At 35.7% G+C, this 25940-nt stretch overlaps 1 protein-coding gene across 6 annotated transcripts in view; it reads left to right on the forward strand.

Annotated features, from left to right (window-relative positions):
• camk2g2 (calcium/calmodulin-dependent protein kinase (CaM kinase) II gamma 2) overlaps positions 1-25940 on the forward strand; it is a 72042-nt gene that overhangs the window by 25540 nt on the left and 20562 nt on the right. For 5 of the 6 annotated variants that reach the window (XM_067386145.1, XM_067386148.1, XM_067386146.1 and 2 more), the window contains exons 3-12: positions 5861-5920; positions 10970-11024; positions 11582-11647; positions 14021-14093; positions 18018-18120; positions 18727-18810; positions 18986-19080; positions 21805-21927; positions 22202-22285; positions 22604-22646. In XM_067386145.1, the coding sequence (XP_067242246.1) occupies positions 5861-5920; positions 10970-11024; positions 11582-11647; positions 14021-14093; positions 18018-18120; positions 18727-18810; positions 18986-19080; positions 21805-21927; positions 22202-22285; positions 22604-22646 (786 nt within the window). Of the gene's footprint in view, positions 1-5860; positions 5921-10969; positions 11025-11581; positions 11648-14020; positions 14094-18017; positions 18121-18726; positions 18811-18985; positions 19081-21804; positions 21928-22201; positions 22286-22603; positions 22647-22897; positions 22961-25940 lie in introns of all 6 variants that reach the window. The other variant, XM_067386151.1, reaches the window with a different exon arrangement.

The raw sequence follows: 25940 nt of genomic DNA on the forward strand, positions 1-25940 counted from the left end.
AGGTCAGTGTTGATGAGTCAACAGAGGATGGAAAAAAGCAAGCAGACAGAATGAGTGGAAAGGCCATAACAAGGGCACGTCTCTGGAGTGCAGAGGAAAGGGGGGCTGTGCACCATGGAGATTTGAGATGATTATTAGAGAGAAGAATTAGCAAAAAATGAACAATTAGTAATTAGCTATAGTTGTCATTGTACAAAAAAAATGTTAACCTGTTATATGGAATAACTAAATTTTATTTATATATGTAATGGCAAAGCTGAATTTTCAGCAGCCATTACTCCAATAAAAAAAATCTTGCTGACTCCAGACTTTTGAACAGTAGTGTATTTACTTTTATTAAATTATTTAATAAATTGTGATGTTACATTTTAAAACAATATTTATCTCATGATTTCTGACCTGTTGATGAATCTGAATATTAAAAAAAAAAAAATGTTAAACATATTTCATTAATATATTGAGTGCAAATGGTTACTTGGTGGCTTTTCCACCACAGAAACTTTCCACAGGAACTAGGGACTTTGGGGTGGTACTCTGTGTGTTTCGACCACAGGGACCAGGGTCTAAATGAAGTTCCAGATGAAAAATTTCCCCCTCAGAAAGTCCCTGTTTGCGAGGTTTTTTTTTAGTAGTAGAGTTCATGCAGCATTATGATTGGTTGACTCTACGCAGCATTTTATTTCAACCACCTTTTTTTAAAAAGTCTGTTGCAGTGTGTGTGCAGTAAGAGTTGTTTGCTATTCGAATCAACAATGGAGTTTAAAAAATACGACCGATGGACCGACGACGAGGTTCAGGTTTTATTAAGCTTAGATGTGGAGGATGAAATTCGGCGGAAACTGGGAAGTGGCGTGCAGTCTTACATCTCTTGCCTAGTCTTCACGGCACTTTAGACCATTATGGAAACGCAGATACAACAGGTCTGGGGGGAAAAGTTCCTGGGAAAAAAAGTTCCTGGGACAAATTGTTTCGTGTAATTTCAGTGGAAAAGCAGATTATGACAGATAAAAAAAAAAAAACACTTTATTAATTATTTTTACCTACCAGATGCTTTGCTGTTGTTTTGTGTCCAATGCTGTTTTTTTGTCAGGAGCATTGTGTTTTTAAGATGCTGTATGAAGGGGAAAATAGCCCAGCATATTTAGATATGTCATTTTGCGCGTCCCTCGTTTATGAGTAGGTTGTATGTTTATGTATGTTTCTATATGGCTGAAGTTTATCTAATGTGTCTTGTTTGATCGGGGTATCAGTTGTATGTTTAGGATCAGCATTGCTATGATAAATGCAAAGTATTGGAAATCTGCTGGAAATGTGCTGCTGTCTTTCCTGGGGTGACCGGCATTTTCTCCTGAGATTCACCTGCTGGGAAATGTACAAACTTGGGTTCTTTACTTGCAGATTTAATTTTGACATCACTTGAGCTCTTTCATCTGTCCTGACGCTGATCTGAGAAGAATGTGAACAGTCTCTGCATGCGTCTCTCTTCCCAGAGCTCTGTGTAGAGCACAATAGCTCACCTTTTAGCTCATGCAGGTGTGTATTTGTAACCGTCTGGGTCATGATAACCTGTAAAACCCAGTCTGTAATGTCAGAGTGACCCTTCTGTCCGTTCAGAGTCTGGGCTAATAAGTGCCGATACATACAGTCTCGTGTCCTATGATGTGAGGGGATCTGTGAGAGCAGGAGCAGCTTGCGCATATGTGTGCACATTTGCTCAATGTGTTTTTCAGAGCTGTAGGACTCAACCAAATTAAATTAAGCCAATTCATTTTACTGTGTAGCATCTGTTTGCAAATCCAGAACAGAAATGAGACTTATAGCGCCTATTACAAAATAAGGTTGTACCGTGGTTTATGGTGATTATTTAGATGCATACAATGGAGTGAATGTATTACCATGATAGCAATTACTTTGTGTTGTATTGTAACTGTAAAAGCAGTAATGCATCTGGCAGCAGGTTTCCTTCCTCTTTGCACTTTCTTTGCCTAATTCTACATATGTGTTTCTCTGTACTGAGAGCTTGACCACAGAGATTTACACTCTCTCGTGGGTGTATTTGAGGTGACTGGCCCATGATGCATCTGTTCATACTTGTGCTGAAGTGTAATTTAGCTCTTGTCATTTATAGACATGAAAGAAAGAAATTGATTTGACTTGACGTTTTTATTGTTTAAGGAACCTGGAAAGAGCACCTGCAAACATTCATAAACAGCTCCAGATGTGCTTTAAAAGTGTGCTTTAAAAACTAATCTATATTTATGGTACGTTATAAAACACATTTCTGATTTGGATGAGCCATGTTGCTGTCGTAAAAGTTGATAAACAGCTTGAATGTTACTGTGCATTCAATATTAATGTGTGAGATTCTTTGTTGCTTGCCAGGCATAAACAGCCTACAGCTAGACCAATGAACTATATTAATTTTTGGACATTTTTTCTGATTATTACTCTATAGTTGTCAGCAGTTTAAAAAAAAAGAAAAGAAATTAATACTTTTATTCATCAAGGATACATTAAATTGAACAAAATTGACAGTAAAGACATTTTATAATGATACAAAAGGTTTATATCAAATAAATTGTTCTTTTGAACAATAGGCCATATTTATATTGTCCCATATAAAAAATACTGGAACTGTAAAATGTAGGCATACTAAAATTTCATATTTCACAAGATCAAACGGCCCTTTATTAAACCACTTTGTCGGATTTAACGCATCCTTACAGGTGGCAGAGAAATGCTTATTTTCTTCATTCAGTTCTAATAGCACTTATTGCGAGCAGAGCCATTTACATAAAGGACTTAGATATAAAGGAAGGCACATGTTTAATTAAAACGAATAATAAGCTAGATTCATCCTAGACTAACTGGTCTAAGAAAGCCAGATTTTGAGCCATTACACTCTCATTTTCTCTTTAATTTACATGATCTTTATTAGTTCATGTGCATACTCTGGCTTTCTTCATAGGCAGTGACGCACAAATGAAATAGGTTATAGTATACACAAACCGGAAATTGTAACGCGTGCGCACGAGAAATCGTCAACCGTCAAGGTCCCTTTAGGGGCTCCGTAGTTTTCAACATTGATAAAAAATAAGAAATGTTTCTAAGCAGCAAATCAGCATATTAGAACGATTTCAGAAGAATCATGTGACTGAAGACTGGCATAATGATGCCGAAAAATCAACTTTGCAATCACAGAAATAAATTACATTTTAAAATACTGTAATATTGTAATATATTTTCAATATCATAGAACAATATGTATTAGTATAAAAACAATATTTCACAGTATTACTATTTATAGTATATTTTTGCTCAAATAAATGGAGGCTTGGTGAAACTTATCAACCCTTACAAATCCCAAACTTTAAAAAAATAATGGTTTTAAATGTTATTTTTACTGACCATTTGATGAAACAGGGAAAAAAAATGTTCCTTCCTGCTATCTATTGGACTTTAAAAAAAATAAATAATAAAAAATACACACATTTGCTGTTCTAGAATCAGTTCTTCATATCCTGTCATGCTTATTGTCATCAAAGGTTTATGCTGATCCAATCTCAGGACTGTTTATACCTGTTCATGTTTCATTTAACCGTTCATAGCAGTCAATTTCGTGCTCCTGCTTTCTGAATGTCTCTCCATCTCTCTCTCTCCGTCTGAGAGTCCATGACATCATGGACCCCGACCGCACAGTGAGAAAGCAGCACTTAGCCCAATTGAATTTTAGAGATGGTCACTGAACAACACATCATTTATTTATCTCTTCAGTAATGGGATAAAAAGAAAGAATACGAGAGAGCGCACAAAAGGAGGAGTGTGAGTGGAAATAAAGGAGGGAAAAGCCACTCAAAGCCATTTCTCTTTCTAGAAGCCTTTATCAGTTGTATCAGATCACAGCCATCACTGGATCTGTGTTTATTCCACTTCAAACTTGATTTATAATGCAGAGGATGAATTGCAAGTGGAAGGTGCAGCAAATGATAAAAACAAAACGTTTTATTACACATACTCAGAGTGTATAGTTTATGTGTGTGTTTGTTTTCTCTGCAGTCACTGCATGCCAGCAGTCGTTGTACAGCCGTCTCTCACGCTCAGCCTTCAGATTAACTGTTCTGTAGGGAGCCGAATATTAAATGTCCCGCATTAATTCTGTTAGGTAATAAAGACATCTGCTGCTGTAAACCGAACGCACACGCGCATCTCTCACAGCGGTCACCGTTCGTTCTTTCAGAGCGATGTTTATTAGGTCGCACTTCTCAGAAAAGCTTTAAGCTACCCATGATCCTACACCCACGTGTATTTCTACAAACATGATGAAAACATCATCACTTAAAGTCTGAAACCTGTGTGTGTGTGTGTGTGTGTGTGTTCATGAGAAGTACTGTGAATGCTAAGGCTGTGTGATGGTAGTGTGGTGGTGATGGTTTTTAGATGAATATTTGATACTTTAAGATTGAAGCTGATGTCATTTCTGAGAATCATGCTTTTTGGGGCTGTCAGAGGGATTGAAGTCTTTCTGAGTAGACGATCCACATCCACATGCGGTTAGGACTTATGAAGGCCTCCCACAGGAACATAGCAACACACATACATAAACACCCTGGGACATTTATACTTTTTCAGTGTTATTATTATATTTTGTAATATTTTCTTTAGTTGAGGTTTGGCTCATTTTAGACGAGTAGCGCACACCTGGCACCGTGTGATCTTGGACTTAGGATATGCTATGCGAAAGAGCTTTGTGTGTTAGTGTGTTTATGTGAGACTGATCTGACCCAGCAGGAGTGCCTGCATTGAGTTCATGATTTGAATTCCTACTAGTGGATCCCTGCTGCTGCAGATGACCGTGTGTTTGAATGCACATGTGCATTCTTTTTAGGGTGTTATCTGGCGTCATGCAGACGACTCTAGTTAAGATGCTTGACATGTTTTTTTGTCAATAACTCCTTTGATTGAGTATACACAACACCAAATACCAACAGCCCTGCATTAAATACTCTGCTTTTTCATGCTGACACATAGTCAAGAGTACAAAAACCCTCTTGGCTTTTCTCTTTATATCACATGATCACTTCTCTACCATGAATAGTGGTTTGTAACATTATTGATTATGTGCTGGGAGACCTATGTATTATGTATTTACACTGCTGTAGCAGTTTGTTTGTGTGTCTGTTAGATTTCCCTCCTATAAAAATCTTCAAAGGTTTCCCAAAGAGGCTATGACCTCATATCCTTTTAGAGATCGATGCTCGTTATTTCAGGATGGGCAGTTATATTAATCTTGGCTGCTTTCTTTATTGAGTGGACATCTTTACTTCATGCACACAGTCATTAAATAGATTCTAATAATAGGGCAGTATGCCTGATATGTCACTAAAAGGTTGCATTGACTGTATCACAGGCCCTGTTTATACATGGGATTGATATCCATTCTCAGTTTGAATTTGATCACATCAGTCTTTTCCATATAATGAATGTGAATTTGTATGAAATTTAAAAAAAATAAATTAACACTAAAATGAATTTAATGTTACAAAATATGTATATTTTTAAAAAATACTGTTATTTTGACTTTTCTATTCATCAAATAATCATGGAAATCACGGTTTCCAACAAAATATTAAGCAGCATAACTGTCGATAATAATAAGAAATGTTTCTTGAGCAGCGAATCAGCCAATTCGAATGATTTCTGAAGGATCATGTGACACTAAAGACCAGAGTAATGATGCTGAAAATTAGCTTTTCCATCACACAAATAAATGACATTTTATTTTAAATTGTAATATTTTTTAAATGCAGCCTTGGTGAGCACAAGTGCTGAATAAATTGTTCTCTCTGTGTCTAATCCTCAGATCATCAGAAGCTGGAGAGAGAGGCCCGGATCTGCCGTCTGCTCAAACACCCCAACATAGGTGAGTCTCAACAACATACTTGTGCTCAATATGCTCATTGCAGGGGGTACAGATTCGAGTCCAGCATGCAACATCTCCTGATCCCATTCTCCCCTCAATAATCAAGAATAATGGTGTGTGTGTGTGTACACAGTGAGACATACTGTAAAAAAATATGTTTCACAGTCGACACAAGATTATTTGCATGGAATGAGAAAGGATGTGGCTGACACGACAGATCACACAGACAAAATCTCCAGCTCATGCAAAATCATGGAAATAGCTCGGGCATCGTCCCTTCAGGCTCACTTCAGTGTGTTTGAACAGCTGAGTAATGTGGAAAGATGTTTCAGCAAGGTGACAGAGCACTGAGGTAATCACCAGGTGCAAAAAAGAAAGTATCTGCGAATTCAAGATCAAAGGATTAAAACAAGAGGGTTGGAACTGTTTGAGAAAATATCCTTTAACCATTTTTAAATGATACACACCAGACTTATATTATTTTCTTACTTCCATTAAACACAAAAAAAAAGGTGTTCGACACAATGTTCAAGCTGCCCCTTTTCATACAAAAACAATAAAGGACAGAGATGCCACATAAAATTAGTCCATATGACTTTGGCTATTCAAAGTTTTCTGAAGCCATACTATACCTTTATGTAAGGGACAATCTGAAATGTGTGTCATTGTGCATTGATAATCATTCTTGATATACACAGTCATCGCTTGATGTCTCCTTTTTTGTTTTTTTGTAGCCCTCATTTTTCTTCTTTCTTGGAAGCGTCTTCCCTCCCACCCTCTTATCTCATCTCTCCTCTCTTGCTTTTCTCTTTCTCTTGTATTCCCTCCCTTCCGTTCCCAGCGGCCTAAATCTGTCTTTTGTACCTTTTACTGTTTAGCTGACTTAAACGGCCCTTTCTTTCTCTTTCTCTCTCTTTCTCACTCTCTCAAAGGACCAGGTTGTCATGTTTTCTGCATGGACTGCCAATAAACTCCTAACAAAAAGAGCAATCAAGTGTGTATATGGGAGAGAGAGAGAGAGAGGGAGCATGCTTAAGGAGCACATGGCCTATGGCAGCAAAGACTCAAACTAACACTTTTTCTTTTCTGCTCCTTTCGTTTTGAACATGCACATACAAGGTACACATGCAGGGTAACTTACAGCCTTTGTACATGTTATCAACAGCAGGGTTTGTTGTCAACAAACCCTCTTCTAAATAACTAGCAGATATGAACTCATGACTGCCATCGGCCCACAGACGCACAGCTAGAGCAGATAATGTGACATAAGCCCTGTCAGACACACAGCCCACATGCATCTACATGCATTCTTCATGTTATCTCACTCATAGCTGCATCTTCAGGCATGCGTTTTCAGTGCGACAAGATGTAAGAAAGGAACAATGCTTCCCTGTGGAGCTCTTCAACTGAGAGAAAATTCACCCAACACTGGTGTTTTTGGCAGAATGTATTTTTCTGCTAAGCAAAAAACTTGCCTACCAATAAAATAGAAGGTTTTGTCCGGTACTGCCATTAGAAAAGAGCTTTTTGATATCACTGGATATTCAGGGTTCATAAAACTGTGCCAATGAAAACTGAATTTTTTATTGGTCAGTCAGGTTTTTTTTTCTTCTCTCCATATTGTTAGTTCAGTGTAGGGTTATAACAATATACAGATAAAGATAACTGAACAGAGATACAAAATAAATTAGCAAGTAAATGTTCAGAAATGTAAAAAAAAAAAAAGAAAAAAAGAAAAGTAAATTAAATAATTGTAATATAAAATACAAGTTTGGGATCAATAGGATTTTTTTAACGCTTTTGAAAGAAGTCTCTTATGGTCACCAAGGACTTGCATTTATTTGATCAAAAATACAGTAAAACAGCAATATTGTGAAATATTATTACAATTTAAAATAACTTCAAGTCATGTCATATAGAAAAGATCGTATTTACGAATTGAAAACACGAACGCCACCAAAATGTCGTAAATACAAGTGTGAAGCTCAGGATTTTCTGTAGGCCCCGAATCCGGTCTTTACAAGTTGGGGGCATGTTAGTGAGAAACGTGGCAGAATACCACAATATTTAAAGGTACTTAGCAGTGACATTTTCAGGCTTTTTTTTTTTTTACAACAAAATAAGCTAATTGCCCACACAAATATGATGGAAATAGAGTGTAAAACCTTGCTGTATTTTTGTGTAGTTACTTAAGAGAAGGTACGCCGCCATCTTGCACTGACAAAAATGACTTGAACGCATCTGACATCGTAAACACGACTCATAAAACACAAACTTCAGAGGGGGACTTGAACGCACCATCATATATTTGAAAATGTAATTTATTCTGGTGCTGGCAAAGCAGAATTTTCAGAAATTATTTATATTATAATATTCTAAAATCAATGTTGAAAATGTTGTGCTGCTTAATAGTTTTGTGTAAACCATGATAAATTTACAGCATTTATTTTTAACATTATAAATGAATTTATATTATATTAATTATATTATATTATATTATATTATATTATATTATATTATATTATATTTTATATTATTATATTATATTATATTATATTATATTATATTATATTTTATATTATATTATATTATATTATATTATATTATTATATTATATTATATTATATTATATTATATTATATTTTATATTTTATATTATATTATATTATATTATATTATATTAATTATATTATATTATATTATATTATATTATATTATATTATATTAATTATATTATATTATATTATATTATATTATATTATATTATATTATATTATATTATATTATATTATATTAAATTATATTAATTATATTAATTATATTATATTATATTATATTTTATATTTTATATTTTATATTTTATATTTTATATTTTATATATTATATATTATATTATATTATATTATATTATATTATATTATATTATATTATATTATATTATATTATATTAATTATATTATATTATATTAATTATATTATATTATATTATATTAATTATATTATATTATATTAATTATATTATATTATATTATATTATATTATATTATATTAATTATATTATATTATATTAATTATATTATATTATTTTATATTATATTATATTTTATATTATTATATTATATTAATTATATTATTATATTATATTATATTATATTTTATTAATTATATTTATTATATTATATTATATTATATTATAATATATTATATTATATTATATTATATTATATTATATTATTTTATATTTTAATAATTATATTATATTATATTATATTATATTATATTAATTATATTATATTATATTATATTAATTATATTATATTATATTATATTAATTATATTATATTATATTATATATTATATTATATTATATTATATTATATTATGTTATATTATATTATATTATATTAATTATATTTATTATATTATATTATATTATATTATATTATATTATATTATATTATATTATATTATATTAATTATATTATATTATATTATATTATATTATATTATATTATATTATATTATATTATATTATATTATATTATATTATATTATTGACCCCAAACTTTTGAACGGTATTGTATGTATTTAGTAATTTATATATAATATGCATGCGACATGACTAATATTATTACTTTTTTTTCACCCATTTTAGTATCATACCAGTGAGGTACCAGTACTCTAGTTCAAATTAGAAGTATTAGGCCAATAACTAGTTCATAGGAGTATCATCTCCTTCAGAGTACAACACAAATCACCTCTATATCCACACACCTCACCTTTCTCAGGCCAACCTGTTATAATCCCTCTCCATTCACACACTGTTCACTGCACCTTGAGTCTGAATTGTGTTAAAACACGAGTCCTGTCAGAATGTGTGTGTTTGTGTCAGCGCTGCAGGTGATCCTGGGTGGATGTGGAGATAATATAATTCTGCTTTGCCCTCTCTGCCCTCCTCTAGCACAGCCTCCTCTTTCACATGTCTGAGATTAATGCATGCTGTCATTTACACAGACCCACACACAACAAGCGCGAGCCGGGGGTCTCTTAATGGCTGCGTGTGTGAGATCTGGCAGGTGCAGTGTTTCAAATCTGTAACTACCGATGACAAATTCATTACTTTCAATCATGATAACAAATGTTCCTTGCCTTACTCGCAATGCCACCGTTCCCTCGGTAATGTGAAGACCAGAGGACCTTCTCTTACACGAATGATGTCAGCTGTGATTCTTTTTAATTTAAAGTGGTCATGAAGTCAAAATGTTTTTTGTTTTTTTTTCACAGCTCGGTCTTATTGTGCACAGTATATCAAGGTACATTGCTCCAAAGAAAAAAAGTTGTGATGTTGCCTCTAATGTAACTTGTTGTATGTATCCTTCACAGAGCAAACAATCCCATAATGCATTGCAACAAGTACAAAAAAACCAAGATGTTGGCCAAGGCATAAGGCATGACCACAAATAAACTTCTAAGTTCTAAAATAGTTCAGTGTAATTAAATTTTTTTTTTAATTTAGAGTTTTTAAAAAGTGATAAAATTTAAGATGTAAACTGAATTATTTATTTTTAATCCTCAATATCTTCTGTTTTCATTAAAGAACATACATTTCTTGAAACTTCTGGAATTACAAAATGTGGTTAATTAACTTAATATAAATACTCCCAGTTTCTCTTAATGAAAAAACAAGTTTGAAAACAAGCTGCATTGTTATAATTACAGCAATTACAGGAATACAGAACATATCTTACCCTATGGTGTATGGCCTTCGAGTCAAAAAGGTTGAGAACCAATGTCCTATGCTGAGTTCTGTTTGTGTGTCGTTTGGAATTGCTCTCTATGTACACCGTTCCAAATGGGTCACTTACGAGGTTCATTTCAGCTAGGATGCTGCCTTAGAAGGCATTAGGAAGCAAGGTTGGGTTTTGTAATAGAGCTAATGAGGATGACTTCATGGGCAGGTCAAGAAAAGGATAAAAGCTTGTTCTGTTCATCCTGTTTATGTTGTTTCTCTGTCTTACCTCATTCTCTTTTTCTGTTTTCCCTCAACAGTGCGTCTCCATGACAGTATCTCAGAAGAAGGCTTTCATTACCTGGTCTTTGACCTGTATGTATCTGATCTGATCTCTGATCTTCCCTCTTACTTTTGCTGTTAAACAGGATTGATGCTAGATGAGGCCTGTAAACTCACACTTTCCACTTCCTTCAGCCCTGTTTGGTTGTAATTAACTGTAAATTACCGGAAAATGTAATTGAAGTATGTCTATTAATCTCTTTTCACCAGCCAGTAGGCCCATTTCTCCATACCATATGAAGTTTAAAATACTCCTTTGCTTGAGTTATGTTGACATCATGTTACACGATTATTTGAGTCTGAAGTGTTGTTGAGATATAGAGTCTTCTGCGTAACTGCAGTGTGAGAGGGAGACAAACGTGTAAGTGTACATGTGTGTAGATTTTAACACTATGGCCCTCTCCTCAGGGCTCTTATGTCATTAAGACTCTGATAGCGCTCACCCAACCCTCAAGTGTCGAACCGTGGTGATAAAAACTTCCCTCTATTAGCCACACACTCCACTACAGGCCTCATGCTCTTTATAGTTTATAGTTGAATGGAACCGCTGTGAGGTGAGCTGTTAATAAAGCCTGTATTTCTTCCTGTAGTGTGACTGGTGGAGAACTGTTTGAAGACATTGTCGCAAGAGAATATTACAGTGAAGCAGATGCAAGGTAAGTTAAAAAATTCAGCTCAAGCCATATCAGTGTTAAGCTATATTTGTTTTTATATATATGTAGTTCTGTGTATATATACTACGTTCAAAATTTGGGTTCTTTTAGAGTATTTAATGTTTTTAAAAAAAGTCTCTTCTGCTCACTAAGATTGCATTTATTTTATCAAAAATACAGTGAAAAAGTAATATTGCCAAATATTATTACAACTTAAAATGAGTGTACTTTTAAATAACTGTTTTAAGTAACTGATTTCTATTTTAATCTATTTTAAAAATGTAATTTATTCCTGTGATTGCAAATTTTCAGCATCATTACTTCAGTCTTCAGTGTCACATGATCCTTCAGGAATCATTCTAATATGCTTATTTGCTGCTCAAGAAACATTTATTATTATCAATGTTGAAAACAGTTGTGTACATTTTTTTTCAGGATTCTTTGATGAATAGAAAAAAAAGTGTGTTTCAAAAGAACAGCATTTATGTGAAATAGAAAGCTTATATAACATTATACATTACTGTTCGAAAGTTTGGGGTCAGTATTTTTTTTATATACAAAAATCAACACTTATTCAGCAAGGATGCATTAAAGTGATCAAAACTGACAGTAAAGGCATTTGATAATGTTACAAAAGATTTATATTGTCAAATAAATGCCTTTATTCAGCAAAGAATCCTGAAAAAAAAAAGTACCGCAGTTTCCACAAAAATATTAATAGCTTTGCCATTACAGGGATAAATTCAATTTTTAAAATATATTAAAATAGAAATCGGTTACTTATTACAAGTAACTTTAAATGGTAATAATACTGCTGTTTATAATAATAGTAATACTATTTTATTGTATTTCTATATCAATCTCTCTCAATATTTATACGTACACACACACACACATATATATATATATATATATGGCATATATATATGGCATATGTTGCTCTGGCAGACTTACAAACTTGCACTGCAGAGAGACATTTCAGGAAAGACTTCAGTAGACAATGAGGGGACAGAAATAACAAGCACCGGTGGAGCTGTAAGGAATGTTTATAAATGCAGCGAGTGGGGCAGCTCATTACAGAGCTCTGAAACCTGTTTAAAAGGTCATGACCTGAGGACAGAGGGAGGGTTTGGAGGAGATGACATCTCTCTGAGGGAATGTTTGTTTATTTGGAAGCATACTTGAAAAAATACATTTCTAAAAGATTCAGTTTATGTAAAGAGAGATCAAAAAAGAGAGCTTGCAGAAAGCAATGGTTGTTGAGGATAGAAAGAGCCCCATTAGATATTCCCTAAAGCTCTCTTGAGGAAAGATGGTGAGGAAGGCATTTGTGTCCAAATTTGGCAAAATCTTTGGACTGCATTCCATTCCATCCCATTACGGAGGCACTTTCCAGCAAAAACTCTCTCTGTTCTCCCTTGATGGGAACTCTCAGAAGCAGTCTTTACACTGTAAGTCTGGAGAGTGCCTTCCAAATGTAATTGGAAAGTGACACTAATTTTGTTGTTCCGGCTTAGTGCTGAATATGAAGTGGAAATGGACTGGAGTGCAGACAGTCAGCTTTAATTTAAGGGGATACCTATCCAGGCAGCAGGTTAATAATAACACCACATTTCAGGCCAGCTACCATCCCTGTTAAATCACTGAGAGTGTTTACATAGTTTGACATTATTTAAATATAAATATCATGTTTAATAATCAGTTGCGTATCCCTGGCATTTAATGATTGTCTCACTGTCTGAGAACAAAGTACAGCATTAGAGACAGAATGGTGGTGCCATGGTACTGTGATGGCTGCAGACAGTAATACCATAGTATTGTGTATACAGCACTAAATGACTACTGTAGTACACACACACACACAACCATTCAAATGTTTAGGGACAGTAAGATAAAAAAAAGAAGAAGAAATTAAAAGAAAAACTGTTTCAAATAATGATGTTCTTATGTACTTTCCTTTCATCAAAGTGTCCTGAAAAAAAAAATCAGTTCCACAAAAATATTAAGCAGCACACCTGTTTAACATTGATAGTAATAAGAAATGTTTCTTGAGCACCAAATTAGCATATTAGAATGATTTCTGAAGGATTAAGGATCATGTGACACTTGGCATTTGGATGACATGGTAAATGTATCTTCATTCCCATCCTGGAGAGCTACTCTGGCAGCTTTGACAACCACAAAACAAACCATAGTATTTATCTGTTGTACAAAGCTCAGTGTATCCGCATAGGCCAGATTCTGCAGCATGATTTCTTGTGCCCGATCTTCTATCTGGAGTTAATCCTTGTACTAATGCCTGGGTTTCTCTCCCTAATCTAACCCTCTTTTCCTTCTCCCTGCTTTCTCTCTATCTCTCTCTCTCTCTGTTCTCAGTCATTGCATCAATCAGATCCTGGAAAGCGTCAGCCACATCCACCAGCATGACATTGTGCACAGGGACCTCAAGGTGAGTCATGCCGTCACTGTGGCAATGTGCCAATCCTGGAGCTTGCGTCATCCAAACCCTCCTCCTCCTCTTGGCAACCCTGTGGCGTCATCAGCACACACTCAGACATGTGCTTGTAACATTAAACTCTTTGTGTCTACTAACTTGTCACTGGAGAATTTTCTTGCCTGTTTGATTATTTGTGTTTCTTGACGTCAAGAGAGTGGCCAGTTGGCTGTGGCGAATCCAGAGGGGCCATTTGATAGCAAGCACAATGCAGAAAGCAAACAAAACGACGTTTAATAGATGATTGATTTGTTCCTTAAATGTCATTGTTCAATTTGAACCTCATATTGAATTGAAATAAAACGGCACTTCCTTGTTGCTTGTCAGAGGTTACAGCAGTTTTTCTTTTGTATATTCACATCTTCCTACGAGTGGATGTAGTAGAGTCTGTGTAGGAGGTGAAATCATGTGTTTTTGCATAGAAGTGCAGAAGGTTTTTTTTCTACAATAATAACTGATGAAACACAGATCAGTGTCATGTGGTGGACAAAGATGTGACTAACCCCACCCCTCTAGAAGCTCCATCTGAACCAGCCTTTTCCATATTAGTTCACCTCTTTAAAAGTAAAGGCAGACAGAGGAGTGCTGGAGGCAGGCCGGTTGCTATGGAAACTCGTGTGATGTCACTGAGGCTGCAGAGCCATGGCATGACGGTGAGAGTGTGTGGTAGGGACTCATTTTGCCTCCTCTAATTCATCAGGGAAAGAGACAGAACTGTTGAACACAGACAGACAAGAAAACCTTATAACAGGGACGTAAGAACCGAACAGGGACAGTCGAGCAGGAGCTAGACAGAGAAAGAAAGTGTATCTTGAAGAGAAGAGAGAGAGAGAGAGAGATGGTGTCTTTCCCTAAAGGTTGTAGGACAGGGGAACTGGGAGGACAGAGGGCCTGGTAGTTCACAGATAAATATTAGATGAAAAACAAACTTAAAAAATAGAAATGTTGCCTTGCCAACTAACTGATATAAAAAATATGAAGAACTAAAATTACTAAAACAGAAAAAAAAAATTTAAATAATTAAAATGACACAAGTAGTAAAACAAACTAAAATTAAAATATAAAAATAAAAGCTAATTTAAAACATTGATACATTTTATAGTACTGGGGTTGGCAACCTATGGCATGCATGCCAACACTGGCACAAGACAATAGCTAAAGAAGTGTATGTATTTCATTTAAATAATGGCCCTCAAACATACATACGGACGTACATTTTTAGGTAATCATTCCTCGTAGTAAGACAGCCTGATATATTAAGTTAGGTACTATAAGTAAGGGATAATGTACATCCAGCCAGTTGTTATCGCAGAATAAACCCCGACAGGGTGATCAGGTCTTGCATCAGCCTGAAGAAGTTTATTCTGCGATAACAACCGGCTGGATGTACATTATCCCGCTTATTACACGGCTATTTGCCACATAAGTAAATAATTAGACATGAAATATTGATCTGAACCGAAATATTTTATTAGCTCTTTAAACGCAAAGCTTCCGCAGAGAGAGCAGTTGCTAGCACGGCAAGTTCAAACTAGACGGACATTTGAGAGATACGGAACGGTCATACCACTTATTACACGGCTTTTTGTGTAATAGAGAGAGATTAATCTGATATGAAACTGATTTAAAATAAAAATGTAAATAACTACACAAAATATTGATTTGACTGAGTTTTAATATTTGATTAGCTCACCAAACGCAAAACTTCCACGAGGAGAAAACGGTCCTAGCAAGCGTATAGCGCTGCAGACTTCAGTTACCCGGATGAGCCTGTGTTTTTCTGTTTTTAGCGGTTGTTATCGGGGAATAACATACCGCTGGATGGTGTAATTGACCAATCAGAATCAAGTATTTCACAGAGCCGTGTAATAAATACTATTAAAGTGTGATATTTTAAACCTGCGCTAGTGCACAGATCCAAAAAACCATTTGCTTTAGGGATTACCGTTTCTGTGTGCCATAAGGTTGCCGGCCTCTGATATGGTATATAAATAATACTAAAATAATAACACTGTCACATTCTTTTGTGCCCCTGAATTAAGTGAAAAGAACAGTTGTTAAAACAAATGTAAGATTTTTTGCAGTGTTTTTTACATTGGTACCATTTTCAAAAATCTTTGAGCTTTTTTTTTTTTTAAAAAAAGAGAGATGAGGAGGAGGATGTGATGCCTACAGTAGCATTTAAAACTTTTGACCTTTAGACTTCATTATTTTGGCTTGGCTTATGAATATTCCGTAGTTTACATCATTGGGCAATCTAGGAAAGTAAATCTAGCTATGTCAGCATGACTTAATATTTGTTATAATATACCATCATCATATCATCATGTCACAGAAAGTCTGTTGTGTCCAGCTGACTATAAAACTTGTTCCGGCAGTTGTTGCAGGATGACTGCGCTGTGTCCGGGTCAGGGATGTGCCTGCAGCAGGGTATGCAGGACAGCGGGGCGAGAGAGCAGCTCACCCCTGCTCTTGTAGCATGAGATAACAAGCCCTCCTCTCTGTCTATTCATGAATTATGCAGCTCAGAGCAATGGGTGTGCTGTCAAAACTATCCGTCCGCCACACACAGACACACGCGCACACACGCACACACACACACACACACATACAGACGCCAGTAAAGATATAGACACCACATGCAATCTCTCCCTTCTTCTCTCACACTTATACAAGAGTGCGCACTCTGATTTGATTCCCTCTGTATTTCGAGTCCGGATCTCAGTATTACTACAGTGTGATGATGAAAGACTCTCCTCATAGAACATGCTGGATACATTTATGTCCTTTTATGCAGATCACAGCTGATTAAACTCAGCCTCTGTATGCTTAATCGTCACCTTTAGCATACTCATGCACAGAATAAATGAGCAGCCGTATGGGATGGAATGCCTGTGGATTGCACTTCGATTCTTTTGCCTCACACTCAGTTAAAAAAACCCGCTAAATATGTAATAACACTGATAAATGTAATCTTTAGCAAATGAATTTTGTGGTAGGGTGAAAGATTTCACCAAACAGATTTTGGAGTGGATTCAAGTTGGTCATGCTGATTTGCCACATTGACCAACAGAAAGCAGCTACTTGGTTTGAAAGTGACTTCTGTGTTTGCTGTGCTTCATACATCACTACGCTGTTGACAATAGACAGTGGACCTTTTTTGACTGCAGAATTTTGCTGATGTGGCTGCACCTTAAAGGGTTAGTTCACCCCAAAATGAACATTTTGTCATTAATTACACAGTCTCATGTCGTTGCAAACCCCATAGACAGCTACGTGACTACCACTTTGATGCTTCAAAAAGTTCATAATGAGTTCGGAAAACTAATCCATATGAATTCAGTGGTTTAGTCCTAATTTTCTGAAGAGACTCAGTTGCTTTTTATGATGAACAGATTTAATTTAGGCTTTTACTCTCATATAAACCTTGGTCAGCAAACATTAACAGAAGTTCAACCGAACCTGAATGACACTTGAGAAACGTGCCGTGTAACACACTAGAATGAACCTCTTTGATTACACAGCACGTTTGAGCTTCCGGAAGAGGTTTGTTTTCAAGTTCGGTTGAGCATCTAAACTGCTCGATTCATATGGATTAGTTTTCCAATATTTATACGGGTTTGGAATGACATGAGGGTGAGTAATTAATGACAGAATTTTCATTTTGGGTGAACTAACCCTTTAACATGCTAAAAACATTCAGATAATTCAGATTTTATGGTAAAATTCACAGTATTGAAGATTCTGTACCCATTTTTATGCTCTCATTTGCTCTTTCACACACTTATCTATGTCTCGTCCCTCACTTTATTTATTTCTCACTATTCCTCCTTCCTTTTTTGTCTCCTACCCTTTTCTCTTTCATATGTCCTCCTATAGCCAGAGAACCTGCTGCTGGCCAGTAAGATGAAGGGGGCGGCAGTGAAGCTGGCTGATTTTGGCCTTGCCATCGAGGTGCAGGGAGATCAGCAGGCCTGGTTTGGTAAGACTCCTCTGCTTTTCCTTAAATTTGTTGGTAGCCTCATCTCTTAAAGGGATTTGGCTTGAAGCCATTGTAGATCGTCTTGATGCAAGATTGGATTGAATTCAAGAGATCAAATGAATTTCACTGGTTTCACATACATTGAAATATTGGTGCTTGTTAAAATTCTGAAAGCTGATTTTCAAGCAGTGTTAGCTTTCCCTTATTGCTCTGTTTCCTCTCTACGGTATCTTTGGCTCTTGTGGGACTGGAGAATACTGGAGAGTAGCCAGCTTATGTTTTTACACTGTGCTCATGGGAAATATGGAGTAGTTTTCTCAATGTTTAATGTTCTTTTTGAGTCAAGACAACTCACTTGAACCAGGTCAGAGGTCACAGACGACAAAGCCAGTGAACATATTAAAAATAAGCTTTTCCAGCATTGTGGGAATTTGTTTTTTTGTTTGTTTGTTTTTTTTACATTATGCTGCCTTATAATAAATATATTTTTTATGCACATCTCTTTTTTTCTTTTCTTTTTTTTTTTTACAAAACAACTATTTTTGTTTAATACAAACAGTTCATTTTAGGTATTAAATGTATGCAAATCACAATATGGCCTTACAGGTTTTGCAGGCACTCCTGGATACCTCTCCCCTGAAGTCCTGAGAAAGGATCCGTATGGCAAACCAGTGGATATTTGGGCCTGTGGTAAGATTTTTACCTGTTTTAAAGTGACATTTAAACTGACTCTCTTTGTTCTAGTGTCATGTATTTGTCAATTTTTATGAATAATCAGTTTACTAAATATGTGATACAGTCTCTTTACTTTGGAAGAACAGTGGATTTGCATTTGTGTAGTTACCAATTTATGTGTCCTGGGCAGGTGTGATCTTGTATATCCTGCTGGTGGGTTACCCTCCTTTCTGGGATGAGGATCAGCACAAACTATATCAACAGATCAAGGCTGGAGCCTATGACGTGAGTAATCACACTCACTGTTTGCCTTAATGAGCTCTCACTGCTTTATAATCTAATGACACTGTTTTAGATCTAATCAGGGAAACACATCCACCCTAATATTCAGATTAGTGGTTGACCATTATGAGATTTTCAATCTTTGATTCTCATTACATCCATGTCAAAAGTTTAGTAAGATATTTTTAATGTTTTTTTGCTCATGAAGGTTGCATTTATTTGATCAAAAATACTGTAAAATCTGTAATATTGTAAATTATTATTACAATTTAAAATGACTGTTTTCTGTTTGAATATATTTTAAAATGTTATTTATTTATGTGGTGGCAACGCTGAATTTTCAGCAACCATTACTCCAGCCTTTAGTGTCACATGATCCTTCTGAAATCATTCTAATATGCTGATTTGCTACTTAAGAAACATTTCTTATGTTATTATTGTAATGTCTTATTAATGTTTAAAACAGTAATGCTGGTTAATATTTTTGTGGAAACTGTGATATATTTTTCAGTATTCATTGAATCGAAAGTCAAAAGAGCAGCATTTGTTTAAAATAGAAACATTTTGTTGTAATATAAAGTTCTTAACTGTCTCTTTGCTGAATAAAAGTATTAATTTCTTTAAAAAAAAAAAGAAAAATCTCAGTGACCCAAAACTTTTGAACAGTAGTATACATGTGTGAAAGAAAAATCACATGACATCTTTTTAAATTCCAAAATGAACTTTTGGTTCTCCAGTTGTGTTTCTCTATCATTCTCCAGCTTGGTGATGCAGCAGTGCCAGAAAACAATTCAACTTTCAAAACACCTACTTTTCACTCCAGGCAAAATTGTGCAACTGCACTCTTCACTCCGCACCGCTCACATTTCAGATCTAATTAAAGCAGGCATTTAGTAAACAGGCATGTTGAACAAAAGGTCAGTTTATTTAAAAAAGTGTCTATAACCCAGTTTAAGTGACACTTTGCTCAATCAGGAACAGAAAGTGAAAGGCCTTTTATTAGACCTGTCTTTTATTGCCCGTCAACATGTTGACAGAGAAGCTCCCATGGCCGTCATCATACAGAGATTTCAGTGCCACCACATCGACCCAGAGTGACGAGCCCAGATTAAAGCCTTTGTTAATATTTAATTGGGTGGGATAGAGAGCCAAGTTACTCAATAATAAATGATGGCAGCCCCCTCCTCTAGAGCTCAGAAGTGGAACATACAATTGAGGAGTCTTCTTCATTATCATCAGCATTATCATCTCCTCAAACTCCAGAGAAAAAGTTTTCAGTGGGATATTTCCCATTAACACTATTCTATATAGTTTATATGAGGTTACAGCAGTCTTTCAGATAGTATCGTGTCATACTTCTGTCTGTCAGTGAAGTGATAAGCTGTAGTTTGTAAACAGTCTAGCATGATCAGAGTATGGATTCATACTAATTTGATTTAATTTGTGCTTTTACAATCCCTTTTAGTCCAGCTAGGCACTCTAAGTATAGCATGCTTGTTGTGTTTGTTGCATAGTGGTGTTGTCCATTTGATGGAGTGCTGCAGTATGAGAGAGATGTGATTATGAAAGCCAGTTTTGGTTTCAGCATTTTCAGCCATCCAGGTGGAAAACAACTCTTCCAGCCATCACTTTAGCTACTCTGCTCTAATCTTATTAAAATCCATTACAGGCCATGGAAGCCATTGATCTGTGTGTTTTTCAAGTCTGTATGCATTTGAGCTCTTTGTTTCATACAAGAGCCTGAGATAGCGAAAATACTTCTACATTCTTTTCTAATGTAGTACAAATTTTCATTACTGTTTTACATTATCAGCATTAGCAAAACTATTTGGGTGCAAAGCTGAATTAACATTGTTGAATTCAGAATGTACTTTTGTCCTCTTTTTGCCTTAATATCAGCAATGCTCGTGCTTCATGAACTCAACAAGTTTGTGCAAAACCTGATTATCATGTTCTCCCGTATGATTTAAGATGATATAAAGAGCATCTTGAGCTTCAGTGGAAGAACATCTAACTATCTGTACACAGTCACATGATCAATGTCACAAATTTACTTATGATTAGTGATCTAGAAATATTTACTTCACATTTATTTGTATAGGGCTTATCACAATGCATATCCTTTCAAAGCAGCTATGCAGAAAATGCATGTTTAAATGTAAAAATGTCATTGGGCCTTAATGAATGGAATAAACTTGTATAAAAATGGTTTATAAATAAATAAAAACTAAAAATATATATAAATAATAAACTTTGCCAGTGGTTCTCAACTGGTTTGGCAGTGAGACACACATTTTCCCATGTTCATTAAGCCGCGACCCAAATTTTTAAGAATTTGAACCAAGCAAATTTATTTCTCATAAATGGTTAACACACTGTCAACACTTTAGTTAACATACACATACATTGGAAGAATATCACTAACAATGAATAAACAGTATGAGGTAAGGCTGTTAAAAACAGTCCCAAACTAGTCATGAGCCACCAGAGTCATCATAAATATGGAAAATAGCACAAAGTGAAACTAAAATAGTATTTTGGGTCAAGGTTACAGAAGTTACATGGTAAATACCATGGTAAATAGACAATACCAGACATCCCACCCAGAAAAAAACCTCTCATTTCCAGGTTTAAAATGAAACAAACCCCAGGTTTTCAGTGTAGATCTCACTGTATCTTGTCAGGAAAACTCAATCATTTTTCCCCTCTTGTTTTATCATGTCTTAGTTTCCCTCTCCAGAGTGGGACACTGTTACCCCAGAGGCCAAAAACCTCATCAACCAGATGCTGACCATCAACCCAGCAAAGAGGATCACGGCTGACCAAGCACTCAAGCATCCGTGGGTCTGCGTAAGTGTCCTGGACTTAAACCCCAAGCACTTTTCAATATATCTTTCAAGGCTGGTTTATATTGCATCACCCAGCTTGTCACGGTTACATCCAGCAACTGGCAAAATGTCAAAGAGCTAACAGTTCCAGTCTCCAATGAAATAAACATTTGCTAGCCTGTTTGGTTGATGTAATACTTTAAATGAGACTTTATATCCAATATGTATTATATACAATCTATCATAACGTATTTGAATAAAGATTTGTCCTAAAGACATCTCTCTCACACATTTAGCAACGCTCCACTGTTGCCTCCATGATGCATCGTCAAGAAACTGTTGAGTGTCTGCGCAAGTTCAACGCCCGCAGAAAACTGAAGGTCTGAATCATTCTTTGCTAACACAATAAGGTTCAATTTGTTAACATTGGTTAGTTAATTCACTGGCTAACGTGAATAAGTGCAATACATTTACAGCATGTTTTAATCTAGGTTAATTTCTACATATTCTGATACACTTTTAATACTTTAAGTTGAATAAATGAAAATTTGTTAACAAACTCAACCTTATTGTGAACTGTTACCTATTGTTAATGCTCTATTAAAATGTATGATTGTTTGAAGACTTCGTCCTCAGCAATGTTTATTGTTATTTTAAGTTTAAATAAGATACTAAAGTAGTGTTTGTGTCTCCTGCAGGGGGCCATTTTGACCACCATGCTGGTGTCCAGGAACTTCTCAGGTGAATGCCTTATTAGCTTCTGAATTATGAATGAGACTTGTGATCATACATTGAGGGATAAGTATGTTTATGTAGTTTCTTTTGAAACTTTGATTTTATAATCTAGCCTCACTTTCCTGACTGCATAGAGGCATTTGGGCTTTGCTTTAGGTTGCTTTGTTAAGATACAAATTGGGTAAGTTTCTGTGATCCCGGAGAGGCTGAGCTTCTGCCTTGAGTCAGCCTCTTCAAAATGCTCTTTTGTCCAATAGTGGGTCGGCAACACACCACCCCCGCTACCCCCACCACCAGCACAGCTGCACTGGCACAGGAAGGTACGTGAGATGGGCACTAGGGGGCCTTTGCCCACTTTCAGCCTCAGCATGTGACGAAGGGGAGCCTGCTATACCCCTGCAAACGCACGGGCACTGAAACTCTTCTGAGAGGCCATTCGCTATGCAGAGAATACATAACACACATTCCAGGGTTTGGGTTCATTGACTGAATTTAGAATATCTCAATTAAAATTTGATTCAGTCGAAATCTTGTGTGAATGCATATCTTGTCAGTAGTGAAATTTAAGTAAACAGATGTGTGTAAAACAAGCTATATCCGTGATTCAGTCGCTCCCAACCCTGAGACGCATTCATAACCCTTTGTGCTTCACGGCTTTTGACCAAAGTCTAGGATGAAAGTGCCCTTTCCTGTCTAAGGCGATCTTTGCCTACAGTCTGCACTGAACATCTTTACACAAGTGCTGTGAACTTGTCAGAAGATGTTTTGTGTCATTGTCAGCAGATTGGGATGGTAAGAAGAGTATCACAAAAACATGTATTATGTCTTCCAAGTGGTGTCTGTCTGGAAACATAATGCATTATGGGTTTGCGCTCTTGGTGATGGTCCAGGGATGCTCCGGTGGAGGTATTTCGACCCGAGTCACCTTAAGCAACGGCATCATATTTAAGATTTTTATTACAGATTTAGTCGCCTTATGTTGATGGTTTCTTAAGGTGGCTCGTTTTCCTTGTATACCTCACAGTCACAGTCAGGTCGGCTTTTGGTCAACCAGCTGCACTGGTATGAAATTGTGGGAGGATGCTGACATGCATTTGCCTGTTGTAAGAATGAATGTCTACATCATGTATGTATTAGCATGCTCTTAAGGGAAGACTTACTGACAAGAACCACTGTACTGAAGTCTTCACAGCGGGGATCGCTGTGGTGTGCTTCAAAAGCACCTTTCAGCATGTCTTCAGGTGTCTGTGCATGGAGGACACGAAGCAACAGGATCCACATGTCCTTTTGTCTTGCTTTTTGTTTGTTTCTTAGTTTCTCACCCCTCTCTTCATATCTTAATGGAAGTGGCATGTCTGTGAACGCTGTGCCAATTGCTTCTGTTGCTTTACAGTGATACTTAAAGGTGCAGTATGCAATTTCTCAAAATCATTGTTGAACACTGTTGATATTTGAAATCAACCCAAACAAACACACCCCTGCTTTCATTACTCCGCTCAAAAGAATGCCTTCTTATCATAGCAGAAGTGGAGCAAAATAATTCTTGACATGACACTCAAAACCAATGTTACTCATGTATGGAGCAGAAACCTCGCAACCTTGACGTCCATTTCAAGGCCTTCCCGCTTGGGACTCTCCAGCATTGGAAAGCTTTTCTAATATTAATGCAGGTCCTAAAGCTCTTGCCTGATCATAGCCCTTCTTTTTCTAGTGATATTCCTCTGAGCTTTTCTCTTTTGTAATGTTTCTCAGCCATATAAACTTGAAGTCTCTCTTTAAATCCTCCTCTTTCTCAACTTACTCTCTCTCTCTCTCTCTCTCTCTCTCTCTCTCTCTCTCTCCCATCATGAGTGGACACGCCCCCTACTGCTGATTGGCTACAAGTTTGTTGTGGTACTCGGTGCGATCCACTTTCAACAGCGCTTTTCCAAAAGTTCCTTACTGCACCTTTAATAACAGCTGCAGCAGTTTATGTAAGCCTCACAAGTACATATAATTTAATAAGCAGAGGCAGTTGTTGACAATGTGATAGACTGATATATCAGCCAGGTCATTTAATTAGCTGCTATTTGACTGTTTTGAAAGCATCAGCTGATAACCATGACCACTTATAAGCAAATTTGTGTATGTTTCAGTTCCTTCTTATCATTTACATATAATACACTGCCATTCAAAAGTTTGGGGTCTTGAAAGAACCCTTCAGTGCTCACCAAGACTGATTTATTTTATAGATACAGTAAACACATATATTAGTACAATTTAAAATAACTGTTTTCTATTTTAAAATATAATTATTCCTGTGATAGCAAAGCTTAACTTTTAGTCTTCAGTGTCACATGATCCTTCAGAAATCATTCTAATATGCTGATTTGCTGCTTAAGAAACAGTTCTTATTATTATCAATGTTGAAAACAGTTGTGCTGCTTAATATTTTTTTGGAAAATGTGATTCTTTAATGAATAGAAACAACATTTTCTTTTCTTTTTTAAGTATAAATCTTTTGTAGCATTATAAAAGTCTTTGTTGTCCCTTTGGATTAATTTAATGCAGTTTTTTTAATAAAAAGTACGAAATTCTTTTTAAAAAATCTTACTGACCTGAAACTTTTGAACAGTAGTGTGTATAGTACATCATTTACAGTACCTCACTTTATCGGCCATGATCCATCCTGTTCTCTCTATTGGCAATGTCACTGGCTATTTAAAAAAAAAAAACAATCTTATCAGTTCACCACTACCCTCTCTAACTCATGCTATAGTAGTTTTTTATTCATTTCACACAATCAACAAGCGCAGCACACAAACTCATTTGATGCGTTATACAATTTCAATTATGAGACCAGTTTAATTATGAGCAAAACAGCTGAACGGATCAGAAAAAAAGGCCTTATCGTCCAACCACTCAGTCCTCTCATGAATCAGCAGTTCAGCTCTAGACTGCTAGAGTGAACTGAAGCAGACAGGCATTGGTTTGTCAGATCTGCATGGAGTCGTGTGCAGGAGAGATGCCTTCAGTGATGACAGCAGGCCAGGCAGGAAATGTCTCTGCACAGCATGGACCCAGCATGAACACAAAATCCTCTAGTTTTGCTTTGAGTTGCTTGACTACTTTGTTTGCCACAGCTATTTTTCTTTTTAATAATCTGTTGATTGATTTATCTTGCCTTTTTCCCTTTTTGCATTCTTTCCTACCTCTATCTACTTTTGAAGGTAAGGGAATTTGAAGATCATACTTATAAAGTCTACTCATATCCTTTTATTTTTTATTTGTGTGCCCATATTTGTTGGAATTGTGTCTGAT

The sequence above is a fragment of the Chanodichthys erythropterus genome, chromosome 5 (genome assembly GCF_024489055.1).
Source record: "Chanodichthys erythropterus isolate Z2021 chromosome 5, ASM2448905v1, whole genome shotgun sequence".
NCBI classification, from domain to species: domain Eukaryota; kingdom Metazoa; phylum Chordata; class Actinopteri; order Cypriniformes; family Xenocyprididae; genus Chanodichthys; species Chanodichthys erythropterus.